At 43.9% G+C, this 23,981-nt stretch overlaps 2 protein-coding genes across 2 annotated transcripts; one reads left to right on the top strand and one right to left on the bottom strand.

The window, feature by feature from the left end:
• Positions 1-697: 697 nt before the first annotated feature.
• Positions 698-5,977, top strand: LOC133010252 (E3 ubiquitin-protein ligase RNF14-like). The gene is made up of 7 exons (XM_061077758.1): positions 698-977; positions 1,207-1,337; positions 1,433-2,350; positions 2,963-3,041; positions 3,214-3,417; positions 4,344-4,516; positions 4,630-5,977. Exons 1-7 carry the CDS (start codon positions 824-826, stop codon positions 4,768-4,770), a joined length of 1,800 nt encoding a protein of 599 aa, XP_060933741.1. The 5' UTR covers positions 698-823; the 3' UTR covers positions 4,771-5,977.
• A 6,628-nt stretch (positions 5,978-12,605) lies between these two features.
• zmat3 (zinc finger, matrin-type 3) lies at positions 12,606-21,558 on the bottom strand. The gene is made up of 6 exons (XM_061078161.1): positions 21,438-21,558; positions 16,598-17,298; positions 16,373-16,513; positions 15,356-15,522; positions 15,154-15,257; positions 12,606-12,814 (listed from the first exon to the last, which is right to left on the bottom strand). The coding sequence occupies exons 1-6, from the start codon at positions 21,556-21,558 to the stop codon at positions 12,606-12,608; spliced, it is 1,443 nt and encodes a 480-aa protein (XP_060934144.1).
• Positions 21,559-23,981: the final 2,423 nt, after the last annotated feature.

Here is a 23,981-nt window from a genome sequence, read left to right as displayed (position 1 = left end):
TTGTTTACTTATTTCTATAAATTGATTCTTCTCTAATCTTTGCATTTTTGTGTAATACTGGATAATTATCCCTCATTTTCCCGAGGAAGGTTACATGTAAAAGAAGATGAAATAAAATGTTATTTGTAAAGAATGGAAAATAAATCACATATTTCCACAAAAAAAGAAAATTTACAGCAAAATCTTTATTAACAATATTAACAAAAGTATTAAATATAACATATCAAAATATATTCAGGCCTTGGGTCAAATATGTAGAGTTTAATTGTGTTTCAGGTAAGAGTCAGTACAAAATGTATGCATTATAAACACAATAGTTAAAGTACGGGAAAAAGCATTAGAGCATCAAACATTAAACAAGTGTGGAAAGCACAATTTATATTTAAATTATGAACAACTTTTCTAGCATCAAAATATACTTAACGTTTATACCACAGCATTTCTGTCAATTTCTTTTGAAATTAAACTACATTTTACTTTAATTTTGAACAATGAACTCAAACCGTAATTTCATTGTCTTTCATCATCCCTCATAAAAACCCTCATAAAGACATTTTCAATGTACGGCTGTGAACATTGTGTGTGTGTGTGTGTTTCTTTAATGTAATTGCAGCTGCAGCTCGTGGCCTTGCATCACACACACATGAGTCAGCAGTGGGATGGGCCTCATTGTTTCTTTATGCTGCCGAATCAGTGTCAGAGCTGCTGGTGGAACAACACACACGGAAAGACTTGTACAGACACACACAGGAAACAGGAACACACAGTTGTCAGCTGACAGGGAGCTTCAGGGGAGTTGGTCTCCGTGTGGGACACAGGAGACATGAACTCTGACCTGGAGGAGCAGGAGGACGAGCTGCTCGCTCTCCTCAGCATCTTGGGGCCGGAGGAGTTTGTCCGGAATGAGTCGAGTCCTGCCGGTGAAATCCGAGTGTCGGTGGAGCTTCCTGCTGACTTCACTGTGGCTCTGACAGAAGGTAAACAAACCAATGACGCTGTTTAATCTGTCAAATGAAACTTTTTCTATCTACAAACATAAATACACAAATCACAAACTCATATCTGCCAATTTGTTCGGTCCAAACCGATAAATGAGACAGTTCCTCAGGGGAAAAAGTGTTTTCAGTTGGTGATATTAAAGAATATTGTTAACGTGTGGTGAAAGTTGTGCTGTTGTCATGTTGTGTTGTTGTTTCTCTACCTGAGGTGGAACCGTGAGACAGTATGAGCTGTCGTTCCTCCCCCCTTTGCTCCTGACCTTTGACCTCCCTCCAGATTACCCATCATCCTCCCCTCCTTCCTTCACCCTCACCTGCAGCTGGATGACACGCTCACAGGTACAGATGTGGGTCAGCTCAAACATCTCCGGTCCCATGTATCACCCAGTAAGACAGATGTTTCTCCTCAGTTCTGACTCTCTCTCCCTCCACAGCTCTCTGCACTGTGCTCTCAGCTCACTGACCTCTACCAGGCCACCGGAGGCGCTGTGGTGCTCTTCACCTGGGCCCAGTTTCTCAGAGAGGACACCCTCGGGTTCCTGGACGTTCATACTCACCTGGAGCTCCCATCGGGCGAACACAGCTCTCAGCACTTCAGCCTGAACTCACAGAATCACAACAATGGAGACACGTCAGAATCAGGATCCACAGATGACCTTAAAGACGCAGGGGTCTCTGCTGCATCTCTGGAGGTGATCTCTGCTGAAGGCCCCAATCCTCCTACCTCAGACTGGAGCAGCACAGACTCTCAGGAAGCTGGAACATTACAAGAAAGTAGTCCACCCTCCCAACCTGACTTCATTGAGGATTCTGGGCCTTCTGATGATTCTCAGCAATCTGCACGAGAGTCAATACCAAGTGATCAGATCCTGAATTATCTGTCGTCAGAGGATAACAAAACCAAACCTCTTCCATTGGCTGAGCCTGATCACAACAGTGAAGGTTTCTCAGATGAAAGGGATGTTTCCTCCTTGCTTCCCTCTGGCCCCTCAGGCGAGATCGATCACATTGAACAAGGAGCTTCTGCTCGGCCGCTGCAGCCGAGAGAATCCTTTCAGAACACACAGCCAACCCTCTCCAGTGCCCCCCCATCTCCGTCACTAGCTCTCCTGTCGCAGCTCTTGATCCACGACGCTGCCCAGAAGCAGAGACAGTTCACCGTCACCCTGTTTGACTGCGGTGTGTGTTGTGTGGCCTGGCTGGGGTCGGAGTGTGTGCAGCTGCCAGAGTGTGGTCACGTCTTCTGTCAGGCCTGTGTGTCTGAGTTCTGTAAGATGCAGATAACTGAGGGAAACGTCCGGGGCGTCACCTGTCCTGAGACGTCCTGCAGGGCCAGTCCCACTCCTGCACAGGTACAGCCCTTAGGAAATTTCATCTAAATCAAATCTTCATATTTTGTGAGACAAAGTAACATAGCATGGAAATGCATTAGTAAAGTACAAGTACCTCACCAATCTGGTGGTTTTAGGTGGACAAGCCATGTGGGAATGATACTTTTCTCCTATAGGGACATTTCTGATCTGTATTTACCTGTTACCTGCTTTTATAAGTATATATTCATAAGAAGGAAATCAGCTGATAAGAACCTTTCACAGACAAATTGCTGTTGATGTTTTTCTGAAAAAACTTTAATTTGACAAAATAACAACGTGGGAAAATGCTTTGGAAATGGTGTCATTGTGTAGTTTGTCCAGCAGAGAGCGATGCAGCTGCATTATAGTTACTTATAATAAAGTTTATTGTTTGATGACAACATCTTAGGGATCATTGCCCTTAATATATATGTATATAAATATATACTGTTATTGGAATGGTTTTACTGAGATTCCAGAGATGGGTTCTAGTTTACACACCATGACTTTCTTCAGCTGATACAGTGTGAATCTCTTCTGGGTTAAACCTGATCTCTCTGACATCCCTCAGAATGAGTCTCTGTGAACATTTGCTCTGGTTCTGTTTTGAAGGTGAGGAGTCTGGTCGGAGAGGAACTGTTCAGCCGGTACGATCGTCTCCTGCTGCAGTCGACTCTGGACCTCATGTCTGGTGTGTTCATGTGAAACTGAAGAGGCTTTATATATATATACACAAGTCTTTCCTCGGGACAAGTTACAGAACCAGAAAACACATCATGTTCAGCACCTTCTTATGAAAAGAAAGTTATTTCTATGTTTTCTATGTCTTCTTCATGTCTTTTCTCTTCTCGTCTCACGTGCAGATGTGACCTATTGCCCTCAACGCTCCTGTGGTTCTCCCGTGATCGTGGAGAAGTCCCACACCGCGGCCCTGTGCTCTGTGTGCCGCTTCCCTTTCTGTGTGAGCTGCAGGAAGACGTACCACGGAGCCCAGGCCTGTCAGGAGAAGACCACCATGAAGAAACTGATGGAAACAGAGGGGAGCGTGGACGTTCCACAGTCACAAGGTGCACGAGGAAAAGAGGTTTTCATATCGGCACATATTGGACAGTACATATATATACCCATATATATCTGTGATAGGTGTGTTTGCCGATAAGTACATCAGTCGACTCTACAGGTCATTTCTTAACCACCACAAAGCACAATGTTAAACAAGTTCCCAATTCGTTGTTCAGCAACAATCCACAGATCATTAATCAGCAACTCCTGATAATAGTTTCATGTTTTTTTGGTGAGTTTGATCTTGGATGTGAGGATTTGCCTCTTATCAGTGTTTTCTTACTTTTAACATCACTTTGCTATTGTTTGGTTCATTTTTTATCATTTGATGACAAAGTGTTTGGCAAATTTTTTAAATAATAGAAACAATCATTAGAATAAACTTTATAAAACTGTCAAGTTACATCTAGAAGAGCTGAAGATGTAACGTGGGAGTTGTCATTTGTACCAAAAAATGTAATCAGAATTTAAGTTCAAAGACTTTGTTCTTATCAACTGGTCATAAATTAAGTATTAACACAAAATTATAAATTAATTAAAATGTCCCTACATTTGAGAAGAACTGGTTTTAATATTTCATTATGGTCTTTAAATTAAATTCTATGTGGCAGAGAGAAACCTGTCTTAGTGGAAACAGATGATGGTAGAAAACAGTCTGATAGCAGAAAGCAGATAATCTATAAATATCAGTACTGGAATAATCTGTTTGATTCAGTCGTGTGTCAGTGTGGATCTGACGTGATGCCCTGTGTGTGTCCCTGTGTGTGTCCATGTGTCCCTGTGTCCCTGTGTCCCTGTGTCCCTGTGTCCCTGTGTCTCTGTGTCCCTGTGTCCCTGTGTCCCTTTGTCCCTGTGTCCCTTTGTCCCTGTGTCCCTTTGTCCCTGTGTGTGTCCCTGTGTGTGTCCCTGTGTGTGTCCCTGTGTCTCTCAGAGGGGATGAGGGCTCTGGCAGACGACTACGCCACCGGCAGCGATGAGAGACGGCGTCTCCTGCAGAGCCGATACGGCCGCAGGACGATGCAGGTCGTTCTGCCGGACTTTCTGAGTGAGGACTGGGTCGTGTTCAACAGCAAGAGCTGCCCTCACTGCTTATGCAAGATAGAGGTATGTAAATCTATCGTCTTATCATGAGTCCAGACAGATATGGGCCTGTTTCACATTTTAAAACCATGTTAACTTGGTGGTACATGTGTCTTATGCTGTGTTTTTTGCTGCAGAAAAGCGGAGGATGTAACATGATGACGTGCTCTCGGTGCAGACAGCTGTTCTGCTGGACCTGTCTCCTCCGACTGCAGAGAGTCGGTTCAACTCACTTTCAGGAAGGCGCCTGCTCTCTCTATGGACCATACCTGCCCTAGTCCTTCAGATCCTGTCCCCATCAGACATGTGGATCATAGACTCTTTAATATTAAATGAAAAATACCATAGTTTAAAGCATGTTTTAAAACTATTATGATCAGAATACAGTAGAGAATCTATATCGTATAAACGTGAGGTGTTTTATGACTCAGGGATGTTTATTTAAAGAAAACCTAGAAAAATACAAATTACACATTATTGTAACTGTCAGAAATATAAATTTCAAACTCAAGCTAACTTACTTACTTATTCACAAATAACATGTCCAGCATTATGTGTCATAGTGTCGTCTTGCTGCTAGATGTTGTGGTTGTATCATGAATTATGGTACAGCTGATAATGAACTAAAAACTGAAAGTTATTTACTTGAAAATCGGAAAATGGTCACAAATATCCCTCATGTTGTAAATATGATCAATGACTTAAAAACTGAAGAGTAAAGACGTATGTCTTCAAACTGTTTTGCCTTAAAAGTTCGAAATCTGAAATTCCATCATTAAAGACAAAGTATAAAACAAAAACTGACATTTTAGAGGCTAAAACCAGTAAATCAGTTTTACCTAAAAATGACTTGAATGATCATTTGCACTTTACACTCACCACACATTATTTATTTATAAAATTGTTCTTTTATTGTTGCTGCAAAGCCAAGCAGCCGCCACCCAAGACTCTTACCTATCAAATAAAACATGCATGTAATTGAATATACATAATAATCATACGTGATCTGATTGCTGCTATTCACTTTTCAGTAATCAATAAGCCTCTTCTCTGAAGTATCAAACTGGGATATCACACCAGTCCCTTACTTTTTCTATTTTGGGCCGGACCAAGCATCTTTTAGCTCTATCCCGTTTTCAGTGTAACAAATTACAATATGGTGTAGTTATCACAAAAGATAATATTTTAAGCCTTCGGGAAAAAATGATGATGTGCCTTCTTTTAAGACCCGGCCTCCAGAAGTCTCTAACATGGAGAGGGTCTGATACTTTGCTCTGAAACCTTTCTGGTCTTATCTCTCAAGCAGGGTCCTAAATGTGCATATATGAGTGTATGTGGGTCACTGTTTTGCAGATATCTATTTATGAGTTGGTGCTGATTTGTTTTCCACATGAGCAGATTCTTCTTTTGTGTATTGTTGTTTTTCTTATTTCTGTTTTTTTGGTACGCTGCTTCTGTATACAACTGAATGTTCATAAATAAAATATGGGAAGAAAAGGGGGAAGTTTATGGGTCATTTAGCTTCTCTCCTCTCTGACTGACTTCCTGTTTTGGAAGCGTCTCCCCCCCTCCCTTCCTCCTCTGCTCTGTCACAACAGTGGAACAAAGACCAGTGTTACTGCAACATGTCCCCGGGCGGCTGAGACATGATCAGAAATCTACAGCTGTCTTTCATATCGAGCCAAGAAACACTGGCCCTGCTCTCTTGTTGTCTTTCTTTGAGGGTGTGTGTGTGTGTGTGTGTGTGTGTGTGTGTGTGTGTGTGTGTGTGTGTGTGTGTGTGTGTGTGTGTGTGTGTGTGTGTGTGTACAGGAAAGAATCCAGTTTCCTCACAGGGGTCATCATTTTCCCCATAAATGTCTAAACATCTTTTTGCCCTCATGACCCACAGTCCTCTATCAGAGCCTGGAGAACTGGAGCCATGCCTCCATGTGTTTTTGTGGTTGACAAGGCTTGTAGTGACAACATGCGAGTCATGACGTTGCCTGTAAATAAAAAGTCACACTCCGATGTTGTGAAAAAGGACTGGAATTATAAAACGCTTTGAAAATCTAAAATAAACTACAGTGGCACTCAGAATGAGTCCTTAACCTCCGCCAAGGCCCAAAGGTCCCCTGGGATTCAATCAAACCACATCAAATTCCACACTCATAGATATCAGTTCCCTAAATGTGCCTCATTTTTTAAATCATACTTGAGGAAAAAATACATGATATCCACTGGGCGACTGGACAAGTTGGTGAAAAGGCTCGGGGCTCCAGCGAGAGGACCCTGGTGGTGTGGATGCACGGTGAGAAAGCTGCAGACCATCATGGACACTGTGAACCATCCCCTGCACAACGTCTTGGACAAAGAAGAAACTGCAGTGGACGTCTGATCTCACTGCAGGACGATTGCTTCTGTAAATCCTTTGTCCTTCGAGCCATCAGGGTTTCACTGCTGCTTCCAAAGAATCATGAGCTGGAAGAGAAACTCATGCATGCAAGAAATGTTTTCTATTCTAAACCAGCCATAAAGCACCTTCAGAATTAAGGGATGGGAATTATATATATGAAGAAACATAGGTCCCATTAAATAAAAAAAGGAGCAGTAGTAGAGGATTATCTCATTATAAAAAGGGTTCTAACTTTTATTTATTGTATTGGTTTTAATCAGAAGTCGGTTTGTCTTATTGCTTTTTTACCCATTTTCTCTTGCTATATATATATATATATATATATATCATATTATATTAAATTCCATTCTATTATTATTAATGTTTAAACGAAAAGAAATTTAAGCAGAATGTCCCCTCTCGTTGCTGGTTTATTTATACCAGCACCTACAGTAAACATAAACCCTTATAACCTGCATTCATTCATGACAGTGTCAGCAGCAGTAGAAGCAGCAGACGGTGGCGTCGTGTCTCTGCTGGACAAATATAAAAGATCCGCCCAATGGCAGAAATCCAAGTTCCTGAATCATCACAATGATTTAAACCTGAGGCCAGAAAACCACATTTCAAGCATATATATATATATATATATATATATATATATGCTGCTGACAGGCAAGGGGCAGAGAAACAGTTTTCTGGGCAGGAGTAACACCAGGAGTAATGACTTAATCATGGTTAACAGCACAGAGCTTCTCCCCATCAGTCAGTAACAGCTTCAGCCAGCAGAAGGTTTATTTCCCCCGGAGCGGTGCGAGAACAAATGAGACCAATTCACTGTAATGATCATCACATCAGAGCCGTGGTTTAGATCATCTGCACGTTTATTCATCAGAAAACACACACACACACACACAGCTACAGAAATCAGTGCGTCAGTCATCCAGGTTTCCACTCAGTCAGTGTATTGGCAACTTTGTTCAGAGGCACAGGAAGTGTGCTGAGGTTTTCACAGGGGGTGAACACTGTCCTGCAGGGGGCGCTGTGGAGATATCTGGGGCCCCTGACAGTGGTGTGGGGTCCTGAAGTCTGACTGTAATTAAAGATGGACGACACGACGGCTCCTCGAAAAGTGAAGCCAGAACCTCTTGATCGCCCCCGGTGGCTGGCTACAAATAATTATGATTTTCGTTTGTTCAAATGTGGATTTTTCCAGTTAGTTTGGTGTTAATTCGTTGATCATTTTTATAAAACGGGACAAAGTGTAGAAGGGTCGTCCATCTTTATTTACAATCTGTGGCCTGCAAACAAGGATAAAAGGGCTTTCTTACGTAAGGCAAGCATTCGCCATTCCATATATTCTGAAAGAGTGACGCCATTGGAAACCAATGCAGCTGCCATGCACATGATGATACATGCAGGCAAGAGGAGATCATTTCAGGATCTATGTTTGGCATTTTGGGACCAATTCTCATAAAGCTACAGCGCCAAATAACGACATTAAAACTTAAACTGTCCTTTAATATCATCATCTCAATCGTTCTTTGTCAAACTCTGATCAGTTGTGTCTAATTTCCTTGCAGAGTATGTATATTATTATGTTTCATATTTGTTTGTGCTACATCTCACAGGTTACAGTGTCGTTTTCTCCTACTTGGCCTCACAGTGTCGCCCATCTGCCCCCCCGGTCTGATCCCATCAGTCCGGTGGTGCAGCACACGGAGAAACACACATTTACAAATATGACACATGTCCATTAACAGCTCCGACCCCTCACCTTGTAAACATTAGGATAAAACTCATCGAAGAGGCAAATGATAACAATGGTAGCAAAGCGTTCACTTGTAATAAACAATTATAATCTCTTTATAACAACAGTTTGTTTTTATATTCAGTGCAAACTCTTCATTCGGACCAATGCCCCTTTTTGTGGATTCAGCACAGACATTTCCAAACGAGCCCTCACAGCACATCTTCATTTTCTCTCAGCAGTAGAAACATCGGAATTAAATGTGAAAATGTGTAATAATACATCTCTGTGATTTACAGCAAAGCACAAAATTGGTAACTTGTGATGCTGAAACACAGCAGAGTTCAAATCACAGCGTCAGTTAAAAACAGAGAAAATCAATTATTATCTAAATATTCTAGTTAAAGAGCGTCAGAGTCTCTAACGGGTAAAGACAAAATAATCCAAAGTGGTTTAAAGACGTCACCAGACCAAACAACAGATAAACAAATTGTTTATAAGCGTGAATGTGATCTAAAGTGTAATTAATACAAATCCTGATTGAAAGTAATACAACCATGAAACTGGTACTGACCTTAAAACATTTGTGCGACCAATATTATATATTTAGACGTTAAAGGTTTAATCAGTGCAACAATATTAATGTTGTTGTGTAGACATTTTACATTTTAACAGAGATTAGACGTGTTTTACTCCATTACTATAAGATGTGTTTACCATTTTATTTCTAACTCTTTCATTTTCTTTCCATTAATGCCTTTTAGGTTTAGGATTTTCTTGAGACGAGTCAATAATCATGTCTTGTTTTTATTATAAATGATATTAGATTGATAGTTTTTTAGTTTTTCCCCTTCAAAACTCTTTCAAATGATCCAGGAGTTTTTGGGTCAAAGGTTTAAAATCATAAATACTCTTCAGTGTTTTTAGTGTTTTGACTGTAATGGAGCTGAACAGATTAGTTTTTATTCCATGTTTCCCAAAATGAAACCAATCTAGAATCACTATGATCTTGTTGTAATAAAAAAAAGCTGAAGATAATGCCTAATGTTTTGGAGCAGTGGCCTCAAGGTAGAAAAGATAAATCTCAGGAGTCACAAGACGAATTGGAAAGAAAACAATATTCCTGCAACACAAAAAAAAAAATCACATTTATGTTTTATGACTTTTCTCTTCATTGAAATGAACATACCAAGATACTGGATGAATGTTAATGGCGTCTGGGATCCGGTGGCAGCTGCACAGCTTGGCCAGCCTTATTAAAATGAATCTGAAAAATCAATCTTTGGTTGAGCTGCTCATAAATCAGGTCCAAACTAATCTGCACCGAGGGGTCTCCTGTTGGTATTTCCACATTTTAATTGGGCAGCAATGGGAGCAGAAGCCAAAATGGTTTCCCGATGCTGTCCCCAGTACCTTGAAGAGTCTTCAAGCTAAGTGTGTAGGAGCCTGTTCATTTCTCCTCCTCTCCTGTGCAGCGTTTTATTTCATGCACTGTCAGCACAATGAAGGCTGATGCTACCAGGACTTTCATATAAGACAAAGCCTGTTATTTCTCCGAGGAGGAGGACAGACCACAGCTCCTTCTAATGGGAAGCTCTCGTCGACCGGGCCTCGCCCACAGCTTTGGTTTCAGCTCTGCTTTCTCCAGCTCCTCTTTGTTCTGCACTGTGTGAACACGCTGGGCTAATGAAGCAGCCAGTGCTTTTATTTTCTTTGCTTTGTTTTGTCTCTGCCTCTCTGACTCCCCATCCTCTTCTTTTTCTCACATGTTTAAATCCCTGAACGCGGCAGTCCGCTGTCCCCACAGTACGATTCTCCTGAGTGTCCTTGTGTGTGTGTGATCAGGTGTGTGTCTGTGGTGTGTGTCTGTGCTCTGGAGACACATGTGAGATGTAAACAGCTGCCTCTCCCCTCAGTGAACTGAGCCAACCGCACACAAACACTGGACACTGCTTGTAACACATCTGGATACGCAACACTATCAGGCCTGACTGATTGAATTAAGTGTGAGTGTGTGTGTGTGTGTGTGTGTGTGTGTGTGTGTGTGCACGTGTGTGTGTGTGTGTGTGTGTGTGTGCGTGTGTGTGTGTGTGTGTGTGCACGTGTGTGTGTGTGTGTGTGTGCGTGTGTGTGTGTGTGTGTGGACATGGCACATGTGTGCACGCACTGCTGTCATGCTGGAAAGGTTGGAAAACCAAATTTAGTTTAATTTGTTTTATTTTCAGTCTCATTTCCTAACTCTGAAAAGGGGCTTTGGTTGATAAATCAAGCATTGTTATTATTATTGTTATTATTATTATTATTATTATTTGGTAATTACAGTAGACAATAAATAGATTAATATACACTAGATCAATTTAGATTTGTTTGACCTTGTCCCTGTTATCTTTGAATGCCGTTGAGTTAAAGGCACTTTACTCACGTTTCCTCATTAAATGTTTGACTAAAGAATAAGATCTTCTCAGGATTGGTTAGATATTGCAGAACAAGCTGAGCAGGTCGTCGAGGGTAAAAGAAAAGAAAAGCATTTGTGTGAAGACGCAGACGTGTTGCTCCTCCGAAGCCGTTTCACACTTCAGTAAAACCTCAGTTACGTCCCCTCTGGGAGTCGAGATTGATCAGGACGATTAACTTGATATGTCTCACAACCAGAAACACTCACGAGCAGCACCGCTCATTTCAGTTGCAAACTAATTAGAAGTTTGGAGTTAAAGACAACAAAGTAGTTTTCAAAGGGTTTGCAGGTTCATCACGATGCCGAAGACTCAACTAGAGTTTTTTAGTGTCAGCTTCAGAAATAACTTGGGCTCCAGCAGCTTTTCACTACAGACGAATGGTACCAGAGTTACGTTTTCAACAAAGGCCTGCAGCACACAAACACACACACACACACACACACACACACACACACACACACCAACACACACACACACACACACACACACACAGGGCAGACATTCAGTCAGTGCACAGTTTGAACAAGATTCCTGATAATTAATAAATAGATTATGAGTATTTACAATATACACCAGGCTAACATTAAACAAAGAATCTATTGTAACTCACTTATTCTATGTTTCAACTCATTAAATTTGAGGATATTTACATGAGATTTGTGTAACGAGAAGAAAGATGACAGAGAATATAGAAAATCCCAATCAACCCTGTGGACTGGCTTCTACTGTATTTGCTGAATGGCTCGCCAAGGTTAGTTCTTTAGCCTTATTCCCACTAAAGGCACATACGCAGCTAAGCAGGGCTCAGCCTGAAACACACCAGAGGGCCGGTAGGTAAAAGGTTGGCGAAGGCGAACAGATTTGTGTAACACCGTCTCTTCCAGGTGATGTTCATTGTGCTTTTGTTTTAGTTTTAAATAGTACTTTGGATTTTATTGCCTGCATCAGGTTATAAAATGTTGGATTTTCTCCTTTGAGTGATCCCTGCTATAAAAACACCTGCAGGGCTCATTCCTTCCCTTGTTCGCCGCTGCGCTCGTCTCCGTCCTTTAACTTTCATCAACAATTTCTCTCTGTTTTCCACAGTTGGTGTTCTCTCTCTCTCTCTCTCTCTCTCTCTGTCCTTGTCCTCTCCTCTTGCATTTCGCCGTATCCTCTCAGAGAGCAACCCACTCAAGACCTTGGATGAAACTTGACCAGAAACAGTCTCACTAGAGGTGGTAGTCAGTGCCTTGATATATATATTTTTTTCTGTGGTGAAAGCTGCACATTACCATTTTCCTGCAGCCTGGTTTGTTTCTAAAGGCTGATTTTCAAAATGTCAAAAGCCAATTATAGCTTTGTGTGTTTGAGCATTCGGTCAAGTTTCTGATCCATAAATCAAATGAACTACAAGAAGCTCTTGAGGCCATCTGGGCTGGTCCCTTCACTACTGGTCCCTTTACTCAGTATTACCCCTCACACACAGGTCAGTATTTGCCACCTGCACCCGTTCTGTCCCTTCTCTCCCCCCCCCCTCTCATCACGTGTCCCTTAGCTGTAGCCGAGGTTCTCCATCTCGTGGCGGTATCTTAACTCGGACACTTTAGCCTTGTGCTGCTTGCTCTCCAGATGCTGCCTGAAGTCCGTCTCCTGCTCGGCGCCACAGTTGCACATGGAGCAGTAGAACTGTCCGCTGGGAGTCACACACATGGCCAGGTCCCGGGGGATGCGCTGCCTCGGCCGGGGGTTGTAGTACGGCCCTGCAGGGACAAAGAGAGGAGAGGTGGGCTGAGTTCTCTCTCCTGACAGCTGGAAGGAAACTTTAGGTAAAGAGTATATGAGGTGAAGGGCTACAACGGATAAATGCTTGTTTTGTCTGGCCTGTGGTCCCAAAACCTTAAAAATATTAAATTTATAAAAGTAAACAATAGACAAAAGCTGAAAATCCTTAATTCCTGGTCAGCCGAGAGTGAATCCTACTGACGTTGGTTTGTTTTGTTATTTAGGTCATCTGTGGTTTTGAGTGAATGTTTCAACCATAGACACCACATCATGTTTTTTATATCGTGTAATAACTAATTACAACAAATCTTGTGATACAAACTCAATATAATGACAGAAATTAATTTTACATGTACATTTCAGTTTGGTCCATGTCCCATCCACTAACATGGAGGAGGACGTGTTTTTCTATACTGCAAATTATCACCTGACCTGAATGATCGAATATGTATTTTGACATTAGCATGAAGGCTGGAGACAAAAACACAAAGCTACACTTCACGTCTGATGTTGAAAATAGATCAATATCAAACAGTGTGTGTGTGTGTGTGTGTGTGTGTGTGTGTGTCTTCACACGGCAGAGAAACTAGAAGGTGATTAGGAGAAAGATAAAAAAGACAGTGAGGAGTGAACTGCAGGAGCAAGTGCAACTATTCTGGGGTTTGTCCATCAAGAAAACTGATTAAATCCGTTGTGAGGAGAGGGAATAAGAGAGAGGGAGTGAGAGAGGGAACAAGAGAGAGGGAGTGAGGAGAGGGAGAGAGGGAACAAGAGAGAGGGAGTGAGAGAGAGGGAGTGAGAGAGGAAGAGAGGGAACGAGAGAGAAGGAGTGAGAGAGAAGGAGTGAGACAGGAAGATAATTTGCTCTTCCTCATGCTAACATGTGTGTCTTTGCCTGTAGAAAGAGTGAAAGACAGCAAGGAGAGAGGTGGTTGTTTGACGTCAGCGCAGAGTCTGACGTTACCTCGTCTATATCTGTTTACACACACACACACTCACACACACACACACACACACACCCGCGCGCACACACACACAGAGAGACACACACAGACACACACGGTCAGGCTAATGGAAGCTTTCAGATAAAAATGTTGTATTTCTGCCGTTAGGTCAGATGAGCCACTGGTTAAAATGTTACTGTCAGTGAAGCAGTTGTGTGGTGATCATTGAGTATGAAGTTATTATTATTATTATTATTATTTATGATTAGTATGGTAGTATTAGTAGTAATAGAAGAAGTATTATTGGTACCTCCATCAAGGAAGTTATGTTTTCACCTCATTCCATTTGTTTGCTGGTTGGTTTGTTGATTACACATCAACAACAGGACGGATATACATGAAACTTTTATTTTTCACTTATTTTCCAGGGAATGATTTATGATTCTTGATGAACAAATCCGGCATATTTATGGGATTGATAACTATGAGTGTGTGAAAGTTAGTGCAGCTTCATTGAACACCCTGAGTGGACTGTTGGGCCTTAGTGGAACCATTTTACTTATTACTATTGTGCAATGACTGGGAGAGAGAGAGAGAGAGAGAGAGAGAGAGAGAGAGAGAGAGAGGGCGCTGGAACAAGCCAATAAAGTGACGCTGACTTTTCATAATACCCCTAAATATGTTTATTTTCAGCGCAGAGGTTCCTAATGTTATCGTCTTGTCCTTAAAATAACACAAATTATTTTCAATATCGTTCTAACTAAGCTGCAGCAGATTATTCCACTGACGTCTCCTGTCATCAGTATCTGGGAGAAGAACTGCTTCTGGTTTTCTTCCCTCTCTCTCTCTCTGCCCCAGGGGCGTTCATTACAGCTCGGCTTCTGGAGTCGAGGACGAGAAGCTGGACGGCCAAACGCCCTGGACGGAATATATAGTGCATATGTGCAGAGAATTTTATGGATTATATCACATTTTATGCCGGGGGAAGATCCAGTGTGAAGTGCTAGAGGCCGGTTGTGCAGTTGCTCACCATGCTGCACAGAGTTAGTGCCGACTGGTGGATTCATGTAGAAACCAGTGAGGCGTGATGTGCATCCTGCAGATATGGTGCATATACACCATCCACCAATCAAGCAATGCTAACCTTTTATATCATATAATAGATTCCATGACATAATTCAATCCATATGATGTATATGATGAATTTTCTTGGTTGCAAAAGTGACTTAACTGTATGACGTCATCTTCTGACTTCACGGTGATGCCATGACGATGTTAATCCCACCATATCTTTATTAAATTATTTCCATTGCCCTATATTATATAATACATAGTATATACCTCAGTGATTCTTCATTTCCTTGACATGTTACCTGGCATGGCGGCCGGTAGCTGTGGGCTGCGGCGGTTTTTCAACAGTTTGTATTCGCTGCCATCTTTCCTGTTTCTTCTTGCGGCCGCCTCATTGCTGCTTTCCCTGTAACAGAGTGAAAATCACTGGTTAACTTTCCTGAGTAACATACAGTATATCTGCAAGTAGAGGAAGGGCGTATATATATCTTCGCCCAAACCTACATGTTATTGGAGTTCTGCTGGGCCTCTGCGAGCCTCAGTTTCTTGGCGTGGTTCTTGCCCTGGTAGTGAGCCTGTGCAACCGCTGGTGAGCTGAAGGAGGCGTCGCACAGCTTGCAGTAGTCGTTCTCTGTGGCCAAGATGACCCGAGTCGCCCCCTTGTACAAGGCCTGAGGACACGGGATAAAGAAGTGCATAGTGAGAGGAGGGAAGGGAGGTGGGAGGACTGCAAGGAATTCCTAAGAGGTTCAATCTCGTACAAATGCATGGACTAAATTCCAAAGACATATTCAATTTCAGTCACAGGCCTAGAATAAAATTCCCTGTTTTGTACATTTTATAAAACTTATTATTGGTTTCTATGTTTGCTTTCTTTATGCAAAGTAAACACCAGGGACAGAAAGACAAGCACAGTATTCGTATTTCAACAACATGACGAAAGTCTAAGAATTTATACCATTACTGTAAAATGCATAATATAAAATAGTTTAATTTAAAGGGGACATATTGTGAAAATTCCACTCAAAACAGGTCAATCTGAGGAGGGCTGTTTTAGACAGGGTAAAAAGGTTGCTATTTAAAATGATCCTTGTGGTATTTTGACCAAAATATGTTACAGACATTTCATTATGACCCCAAGGAAGCATATCAAATGTGGTAAAATGGGCACAATATGTCTCCTTTAAGTATATATGTTAATGCTAATTCAACATTCACTCCTTTTCTTTATTTAATTACAATAGTTCTTGCCTTTAAATGGACTTCAGATTTAACTTCTGGTGGCACCAACCAGACAAAACCAGTCAGAGAAAGTTTGTATTTTCTTATCAAAGTGCGTTTAGACTGAGAACAGACAGTAAATTCTTCAGTGGTAAGAAGATAAGGAAATGGAGCAGAGTGACTCAGCAGTTCCTGGCCAACTCCTCAGAGGGAAACGACCTCCATCAGCACATCAGTCACTTCGGCAGCAGCAGCTCGCCCACCTCCCAAACTAAAAGAGTGTGTGTTGCTGAGTCTGACCTGTCGGCTTGTGTCACTGTCTGTGGATCCTGAGTTGAGGGCTGGTTGGCCCGCGGCATCCAGGACCTCTGGGATCCTAATGGCTGGTGGCTGTTGACTGCCAGCGTAGAAGTTCCTCAACTTTTTACTGTGGTTCTTCCCCTGGACAGACAGATAAAGAGATATAACTATATGGGTATGAAGGTTCTACATCTGCTGCATGTGTAGATGTGTGTTTCCACTGACCTGGTAGTGAGCCTGAGCCTGCTGAGCGGAGTTCAGTGTAACGTTGCAGAGTTTACAGTACAGCGGTTTGCACAGTTCCTCCAGCCCCTGGTCCTCCTGCTCCTCCATGCCCAGAGGAGAGCCCTCGTCCTGGGGCTGCTCACAGGGGATGAGGCCGGATGGGATGAGGGTCGGACCTGGGGGCCGGGGGGGCAGCTGTGATGGATCTGGGCCCGGAGCAGGAGGGGACAACAGAGGGCTGGGAGGGGGGGGGAATCTGCCAGCTCCGGGCGCCACTACAGGTGGTGGCACCAGCGCTTGGGCATGGTTCATAGGGGGAGGCCCTAATGGCTGCGTGAGGTCCATGGTTAGAGGCACTATCGCTTGTGTGTGATTTACATGTGGGGGCCCCATGGTGTGTGGCAAGGGTGGAGGTCCCAAAGGCTGAGCTGGCCCCATCGGAGGGGGGCCTAAGCTGTGTGGTGGGGTAATGTGGGGAGGCCTTAATGGGTGAGTAGCACTTATGGGAGGGGGCCCTAGAGTCTGGGAGGGAGCCATAGTACGGAGTCCAATTGCCTGAGCCGGGACCATGGGTGGGGGGCCGAGAGGCTGCATAGGTGCCATGGGTGGAGGTCCCAGCTGGTGCAGGCAGTCCAGGTGGTGGAAAGGCTGCTGGGGGTGGCTGAAGAGACTCAGGGGGGGCTTCAACATGTTCTCAGGCCCTGGGGACGCAGCAAAAAAACACACAAGTTCGGCCTAATCTGGTGGAGTCGCTACGAAGCAAGAAAATAGAAATTTAAGACAATTTAATTGAGAACTGTATATATGTTTTCTACTAATCAGAAGTAGGATGCATCCTCCAGCTCTTCAATTACAAAGGAAAGTATTGCAACATTATTGTGTGCACTGGGTGAGACTGTTGATAATTCTTCAGCTACTGCAGATTGACGTGAACACTGCGATCATGTGCAGTGACACTAAGGGACACTTGGAGCCTCGAGGCCGGACGAATATAAAGAGATGGGCGAATGGAAACACATTCTCGGACAGAGGAGCTTCAGTGGGCATCAGGAAGATTAGGCTGATCCTGCAGCGCCAGCAGGCAAGAACGCGGGACGTTACGTCCACTTGCATGTGCACACACACACACACACACACACACACACACACACACACACACACACACACACACACACACACACACACACACACACACACACACGGACACACACACACACAGAGTTAGAATAAAATCCTCGAGCCTCTCTCATCATAAGAGATCAGATGGAGATGAAGAGATGAAGTGTGACGCTCGAATAGGTTTATACAGTGTGTGTGTGTTTGTGTTTGTGCATGCGTATACACAAATGGCTGTGTCCCTTTGTACCACTCCGATGCTCCTCTCTATGTATGTGTGCGTGTACGTGAGCGAGTAATAGGCCAACAGCTGTGTCAAACCTCACTGTGCTGCAAGCTTTCATCTGGAATCCAATCGGACGCCCAGCGGCAGTGATTCACGGACCCAAAATAACACCCGGGGGTGTTTGTGTTCCCGACTGCTGCTAGTTGTGTGTCTTTCGATTGGCTGCCTGTCCGTCACCTGGCCCGACTGACCTCAGTGTAAAGGTATGCCGGACAAGCCTCTGACCTTATAGTCATGTCAGCAGCAAAATTAGACTGTCAGCAGAGCGGGATCTGTTGTTTATATAGTAGTTAAGGAATAAAGTCACTGTTTTTATTAAGATTCACTGCTTATGGACATTCTGTGCTGTTTTAACATAATGGAAGCTTTTTACATTTGCTCTTCTTGCGAGCTGCTTTTAAAGCAGTTTTCTCTGGCATCCTCCGAGAGAAGCAACACTTATGTACTTGTGATAAACAGAGGGGCTGAGTGAGCATTAAGGGGACAAAGAGAAGCAGCTCTGACAGATACTCAAGCTTCATCAAACAGAAAATCCACAAAAAGACAGCACACCTCTCATGTGGAAGCTGATCTGTGCAGAAACACCACAACAACCTCAGCACCGAAGTAAGGAACGGATTATAATTAAAATCAAGGGGTCAAAAGGTACGAACAAAAATATATTTTCAGCATATCTTTGCTCTTTTTGCTGTTGGTGTTGGAGGAGACCAATAAGCAGCTCAGCATTAGTGTCATAAAGAAGCAGATCCACCAACCAGCTCCACCCGCTGCACATCGGTGGCAGCAGCCTCATGAGGGACCTTTGACCTCAATAGAAACGGCCTGCTCAGCATTTTACTGCAGCAGAGCCGAGCCTGTTTGATTGATATGATTCATTAAGTCATTCCGGGAACACGCTGTGCATGGTGGCTGTAGATAGAGATGGACGACATGAGTCCACTTCCTCCCACTATCCAGCAAACCGAGCCTCTACCATCTCGATGACCACATCTGGAACCGGAGTCAGCGCAGCAGCGATGGAGGATGGAGCAGTTGACCATTCACTGTCAAATCCTGACGTTTCTCTCCATTTTTACAAGATATAACTCTTAGAACAAGAAAAATGGGCACTACAGAAACCATGTGGGATAAATATGTATTTGACGTTCAACCTGGCTTTCTTTTAAGGGAGCTGTCATGTCTTCAATCTATCGTTTGTGTATCACACATTATATATACGACTGTATTACTACATACTGCACGTATCCTGCCTCATGTATTTACTTGATAACATTACCGTATGTGCTTATTGTTATGTTTTTATTTGTTTCCATTTGGGTGGATATCTTCATAGCTCCAATGTGTGCCTGAACTGAATGTTCAGAACACCCTCTCCTCAGAGACCCAGTGGACAGAGATACATCACACATGTCCGTTCACAGCAGTGGACCTTGCTGCAAAGTCAAAAAAAGAAAAAGACGCTGCTGTTCTGAACTTGAGGTTTTGGAGCTGACACACAGTCAACTTTGCAAGTGAAAATCAGGCTGTCGCCCTGAGGCACAAGGCGGCGAGTTCTCCCGACACAGTGGTGTTGTCGAGAGATAGTGTTCTCAAAGTCTTACACGAATCCGCCAGAGTTGGGAAAATAACTTTAAAGCAGGAGTTATTCATAAAGTCATCAGATTTACTTTCCCTTCTCTGCTTGGCTCAAACATTCTCGGTTTACTGTATTAAGGCTGAGCCACAAAACAGCTTCTGTCCCGGGGCCTGATAATCTCATGGCCTCCATCAAGAATCTCTAAATAGGCCAAGTGTTCATTTTCTCTAGAGTTCCTCTCGCCGTACTCTGTTGTATCCCATCAATTATAGAGCAATGAGAAGCACATGCCTCCTATTCCATCTGCTTCACCGGACAGTGGACGAGCGCAGGAAGCAGCAGAGGAACAAATAGATCTGTCTTGTACTTAGCAATTGACGTATATCTGGACCATTAGAGTCGAGCCTATAGCTTCTACTTCAATATCCCAGCAGCTCAAATCTCTCCTCGTATGAAGCAGTGGGATCAACTTTAATAATTAACATAAAGTGAGTGGTGTTTTCCTTCAAACACATGTGGGCTCTGCATTAGGCTGCTATTAGTATTATTGATTAGTAAACAACTCACTAGACGTCTCACTTTGGAAAAGCTATGTCCTGGTGGGATGTAGACACGTGTATAATTAGAGCTGCAGTTGTTCTTATGTTTCATCTATAATTTATTTCCTTTAATAACGGATAAGGACTCAAAAACCACTGACAAAAGCCAGTCGTGACTTCAAAAGAGTTAAAGATATTGTCTTTAGATTATTAATGTTGCACGCAAAAGGTATTTAATCACATTTGAGAAGGTTAATTCCATAACTATGTTGTGTTTTAGAAATGCTTTGAATGATTTATCAATAATGAACATGGCTCAAGACGTTTTCTGTATATTTTCAGCATCATACTCCACATAAACAAATAAAGTTATTATTATTATTAATCTGATAGATCTGATTCGGGGACAATGACACTTATAGACCTATGCAGGGTTTGTAGTACTGGAATAACTGTTTCTCGAAGACTGGAATGTGTTTCTTGTTTTCTGTTTTGGTCGGGGTTGTGTTAGGACCCTTTCCTCAATTTCATTTTTCCTGGGGGCCCAAAGTTCCTTGATATGCTCCCATGTTAATAAATCTTTTGGTCCTGTCTAGGATGTACCCACCTCTTGCAACCTTATAGAAATGACAGCATACATCGAACACTGATAAACGCAAGTGTGAATCAAAAATAAAACATGTGCATTGTATTTCCAAGTACTTCACAACGATCGAAGCTGGAATATGAGTAAAGATGATGAAGATGAACCAGCAGGATTATGACCAGGTGCACTGATCCACCTCATACTACTAATCTGAATGCTTTAGCTTCCTATCTATGGCACGTATCGACCTCAGATCTCTAATAAACCACCAGGAAATCCAGTTTCATCATCTGTGCATTGGAGACAAGGCTCTTTGTGTAATTCCCACATGTCACCGTGAGCTGTGCGGTGCATGGGGTGGATGGAAGGAAGGAAGGGAGCAGCAATGACTCAGTTTCTATTCCCTCACCTGTTATGACCGGAGGGACGCAGCTTGACAGATGAGAGAGTGAACACTGAGGCTGCTTTCCTGCACAGTGCAACACACCATCACTATCTCGACCCCCTGATTTTTCTGTTTTGTGCACGGCAGCATCCATGCACCACAGAGCTGCGCAGGATGGAAGCTGGTGCACCCCCCTCTCCCCCCTCCACACACACACACTTCTATGTAGATGCCACAGCTTCCACATCCACATCTCATCCCTGATTCCCCCTGGTTTGAGGGGTCCTCTGCATCCCAACCCCCCCCCCCCCCCCCCCCCTGCTGAAGGAGGGGACCACTCTCCTCTTCTTACCTGGGAGCCGGGGCAGGTAGTGGCTGCAGGGACTGTAGCTGACGGTGGGCGGTGAGGTGTAGCTCCTGCAGTATTCTGCGCTGTGGTAGTACGCAGCAGCATCCCCGCTCTTCAGCTGCATCATCGCACTCACATCCCTCCGACAACTTCTGCTCCTCCAGAGCAGGAGGATGACAGCGGCTCGGGAAACCTCTCCTCTCACCGGAGGGGTGTTCCCCACAGGCAGGAGGAACACAGACTCACAGAATCACCGGAAAATAAAGACATTGACTCATTAAACAAGATGCATTCGTGGTTTTATTGCTACATATTGCCACATGGTAACTTTTCCTCCTCCGGGGTGAAGCCCTTGCTGAGGCTCCCTGCTCCAGTGCACCCCTTCCTCTTGGTACAGTCCACTTCCGATGCCACCGCTGCTGATTTGCATGGGTGGTAAATCATGACACATTGAATAAATATGTTGCACCTCAGTGTTGCACTCCCAGCATTACTACTGCCTGCTTTACGAGCCTCAGAGCTGCAGGGGGAACCACCGGTGAGGGTCTGTACTGGGAGTGATCATGTGATCTGAGCCAGTAACACCAGTATAGGCTGCAGGACAGGAGTAAAGATGGGGAAGCAAACAACCTGAGACATAAAGTATGTAGGTGCAAGAAAGGTTGTGATGAGGTTTTGGGAGTATAGGCTTCTACAGGGGCGTTGCAACAGGGTGGGGCAACAGGGTGGGCAAAGGATGCAATAGCAGGGGGCCCCAAGCTGGGGAGGGCCCCTGAGAATGGCTGATTGAATCCTGGTGTTGAGTGTCTTCCAGTTGTTCATCCGCTTATTTACAAATTCACTATCCCTATCTCTATTTCACCTCACTGACTCTATTCAGATATCACCCTCACCACTTTGCTGATAGAGGCTTTGGATGAAGTGTGCACAGAAACACTTTTGGAGTCTCGGGGGTAAACAGCACTGCAGCCAAATCCAATACAACTGAAGTAAATGGAGACCACCTCTTCAAACATAAGCATGGAGGCGTGAGCTTGTGCGTGTCTGTGTGCATGAACGCCGCTCAAGCCAGGAAGCTATCAGAGGACGTTCAGATTTGAGGTATTGTTATGTTGTTGTTTTTATTACTTTTGAAGAATCGAACCCCAGTTACTTAAATTTCACTGGATTGTGCTGCACCGCTGTTTACTCCTGAGACTCCAAAAGTGTTTTGTGGACTCAATCACTTCACCCACCCCCCCATCGGCATAGTGGAGAGTAGATATGGCGTTCATTTTTATTTTTTCCAGTGTTCTATCCCTTTAAGTTTAGGGGTAAGGGACCAGGGAATGAATTATGCCAATGAGCGTCCTCACAACTATGGAGAGACAAGTGTGTGTGTTAGTGTTTGTCACCTCTGTGGGGACCTCAGGGCTTTATAGACACTGATGGGATCACTGGGACAGAAGTTAGTTTCTCAGGTCCTGGTTGAGGTTAGGGCTCAAATGTGTAATGTGGTTAGGTTAAGGTTAGGGTTAGTTATGGATTGGTTATGATTGAGGTTAGTGGTTAGGTTTTGGTTACTGTCCATAATGAATGGAAGTCAATTCAAAATCCTAGGCTTAGTGTGTGCGTGTGTTTGTGTGTGTGTGTGTTTGTCTATCTATAGTTGTTCAACGCATTGTGAGGACACTTTGGCTGATCTTCATAAACTCAAAGTGCTGTTTGAAGGTCAGAATCAGGGTTAGGTGAAGGTGAGACGTGATGTTTTGGTTTACTGTCCACAATTAATGGCCCAGTGTGTGTGTATGTCTGTGTGTATGTGTGTATATGTATGTCTGTGTGTGTTTGTGTGTATGTGTGTGTGTGTTTGTGTGTATACGTGTATGTGTGTCATATGTGTGGGTGTGTTAGTGTTAATGTGGGTGTGTAAGTGTTAATGTGTGTGTATATGTGTGTATGTGTCATATGTGTGGGTGTGTAAGTGTTAATGTGGGTGTGTAAGTGTTAATGTGTGTGTGTGTGTGTGTGTGAGTGTGTGTGTGTGTGTGTGTGTGTGTGTGTGTGTGTGTGTGTGTGTGTGTGTGTCTGTGTGTGTGTGTGTGTGTCAGAGGAAGGTGAGGGGGGGGTGGCTCAGACAGCAGCAGCGTGGCCGCTTTGTCGCATCACTTGTCGGCGGCTCCTCATCGGTTCCTCATCGGTTCCTCATCGGTTCCTCATCGGCTCCTCATCGGTTCTTCACCGGCTCCTCATCGGCTCCTCATCGGCTCCTCACCGGCTCCTCACCGGCTCCTCACCGGCTCCTCACCGGTTCCTCATCGGCTCCTCACGGCTCCTCACCGGCTCCTCATCCCCTCAGCAGCCGCCCACATCATCCTCAGGTCGGAGCTCTTCTCACTGGACCACTCCTCCGTTTCTTTCCCAGAGGAGGGGGTCTGTCGTCTGGGTGGAACAGCGGCTGCTCTCCCGGACACCACTGCCCCACCGAGCCTGACAGGGGGCGGGTAACCAGCCTGCTCTACCCGGCACCGGGAGCCTTCCACCGGCCGCTGGGAGCCCGGACACCGG

Source organism: Limanda limanda, chromosome 9, assembly GCF_963576545.1.
Source record: "Limanda limanda chromosome 9, fLimLim1.1, whole genome shotgun sequence".
In the NCBI taxonomy this organism is placed as follows: Eukaryota; Metazoa; Chordata; class Actinopteri; order Pleuronectiformes; family Pleuronectidae; genus Limanda; species Limanda limanda.
Note: the sequence above shows the minus strand (reverse complement) of the source record. Positions and strands in the feature narration are given on the sequence as shown.

Excerpts from the sequence above, each read along its gene's own strand:
- LOC133010252 (XM_061077758.1), top strand. The coding sequence starts at position 824 with ATGAACTCTGACCTGGAGGAGCAGGAGGACGAGCTGCTCGCTCTCCTC. Across the intron at positions 978-1,206 it reads CACTGTGGCTCTGACAGAAG|GTGGAACCGTGAGACAGTAT; the intron begins GTAAACAAACCA and ends TCTCTACCTGAG. Across the intron at positions 4,517-4,629 it reads ACTGCTTATGCAAGATAGAG|AAAAGCGGAGGATGTAACAT; the intron begins GTATGTAAATCT and ends TTTTTGCTGCAG.
- zmat3 (XM_061078161.1), bottom strand. The coding sequence starts at position 21,558 with ATGCAGCTGAAGAGCGGGGATGCTGCTGCGTACTACCACAGCGCAGAA. Across the intron at positions 17,299-21,437 it reads CTACCTGCCCCGGCTCCCAG|GGCCTGAGAACATGTTGAAG; the intron begins GTAAGAAGAGGA and ends CTGCGTCCCCAG. Across the intron at positions 16,514-16,597 it reads AGGCTCAGGCTCACTACCAG|GGGAAGAACCACAGTAAAAA; the intron begins GTCAGTGGAAAC and ends CTGTCTGTCCAG.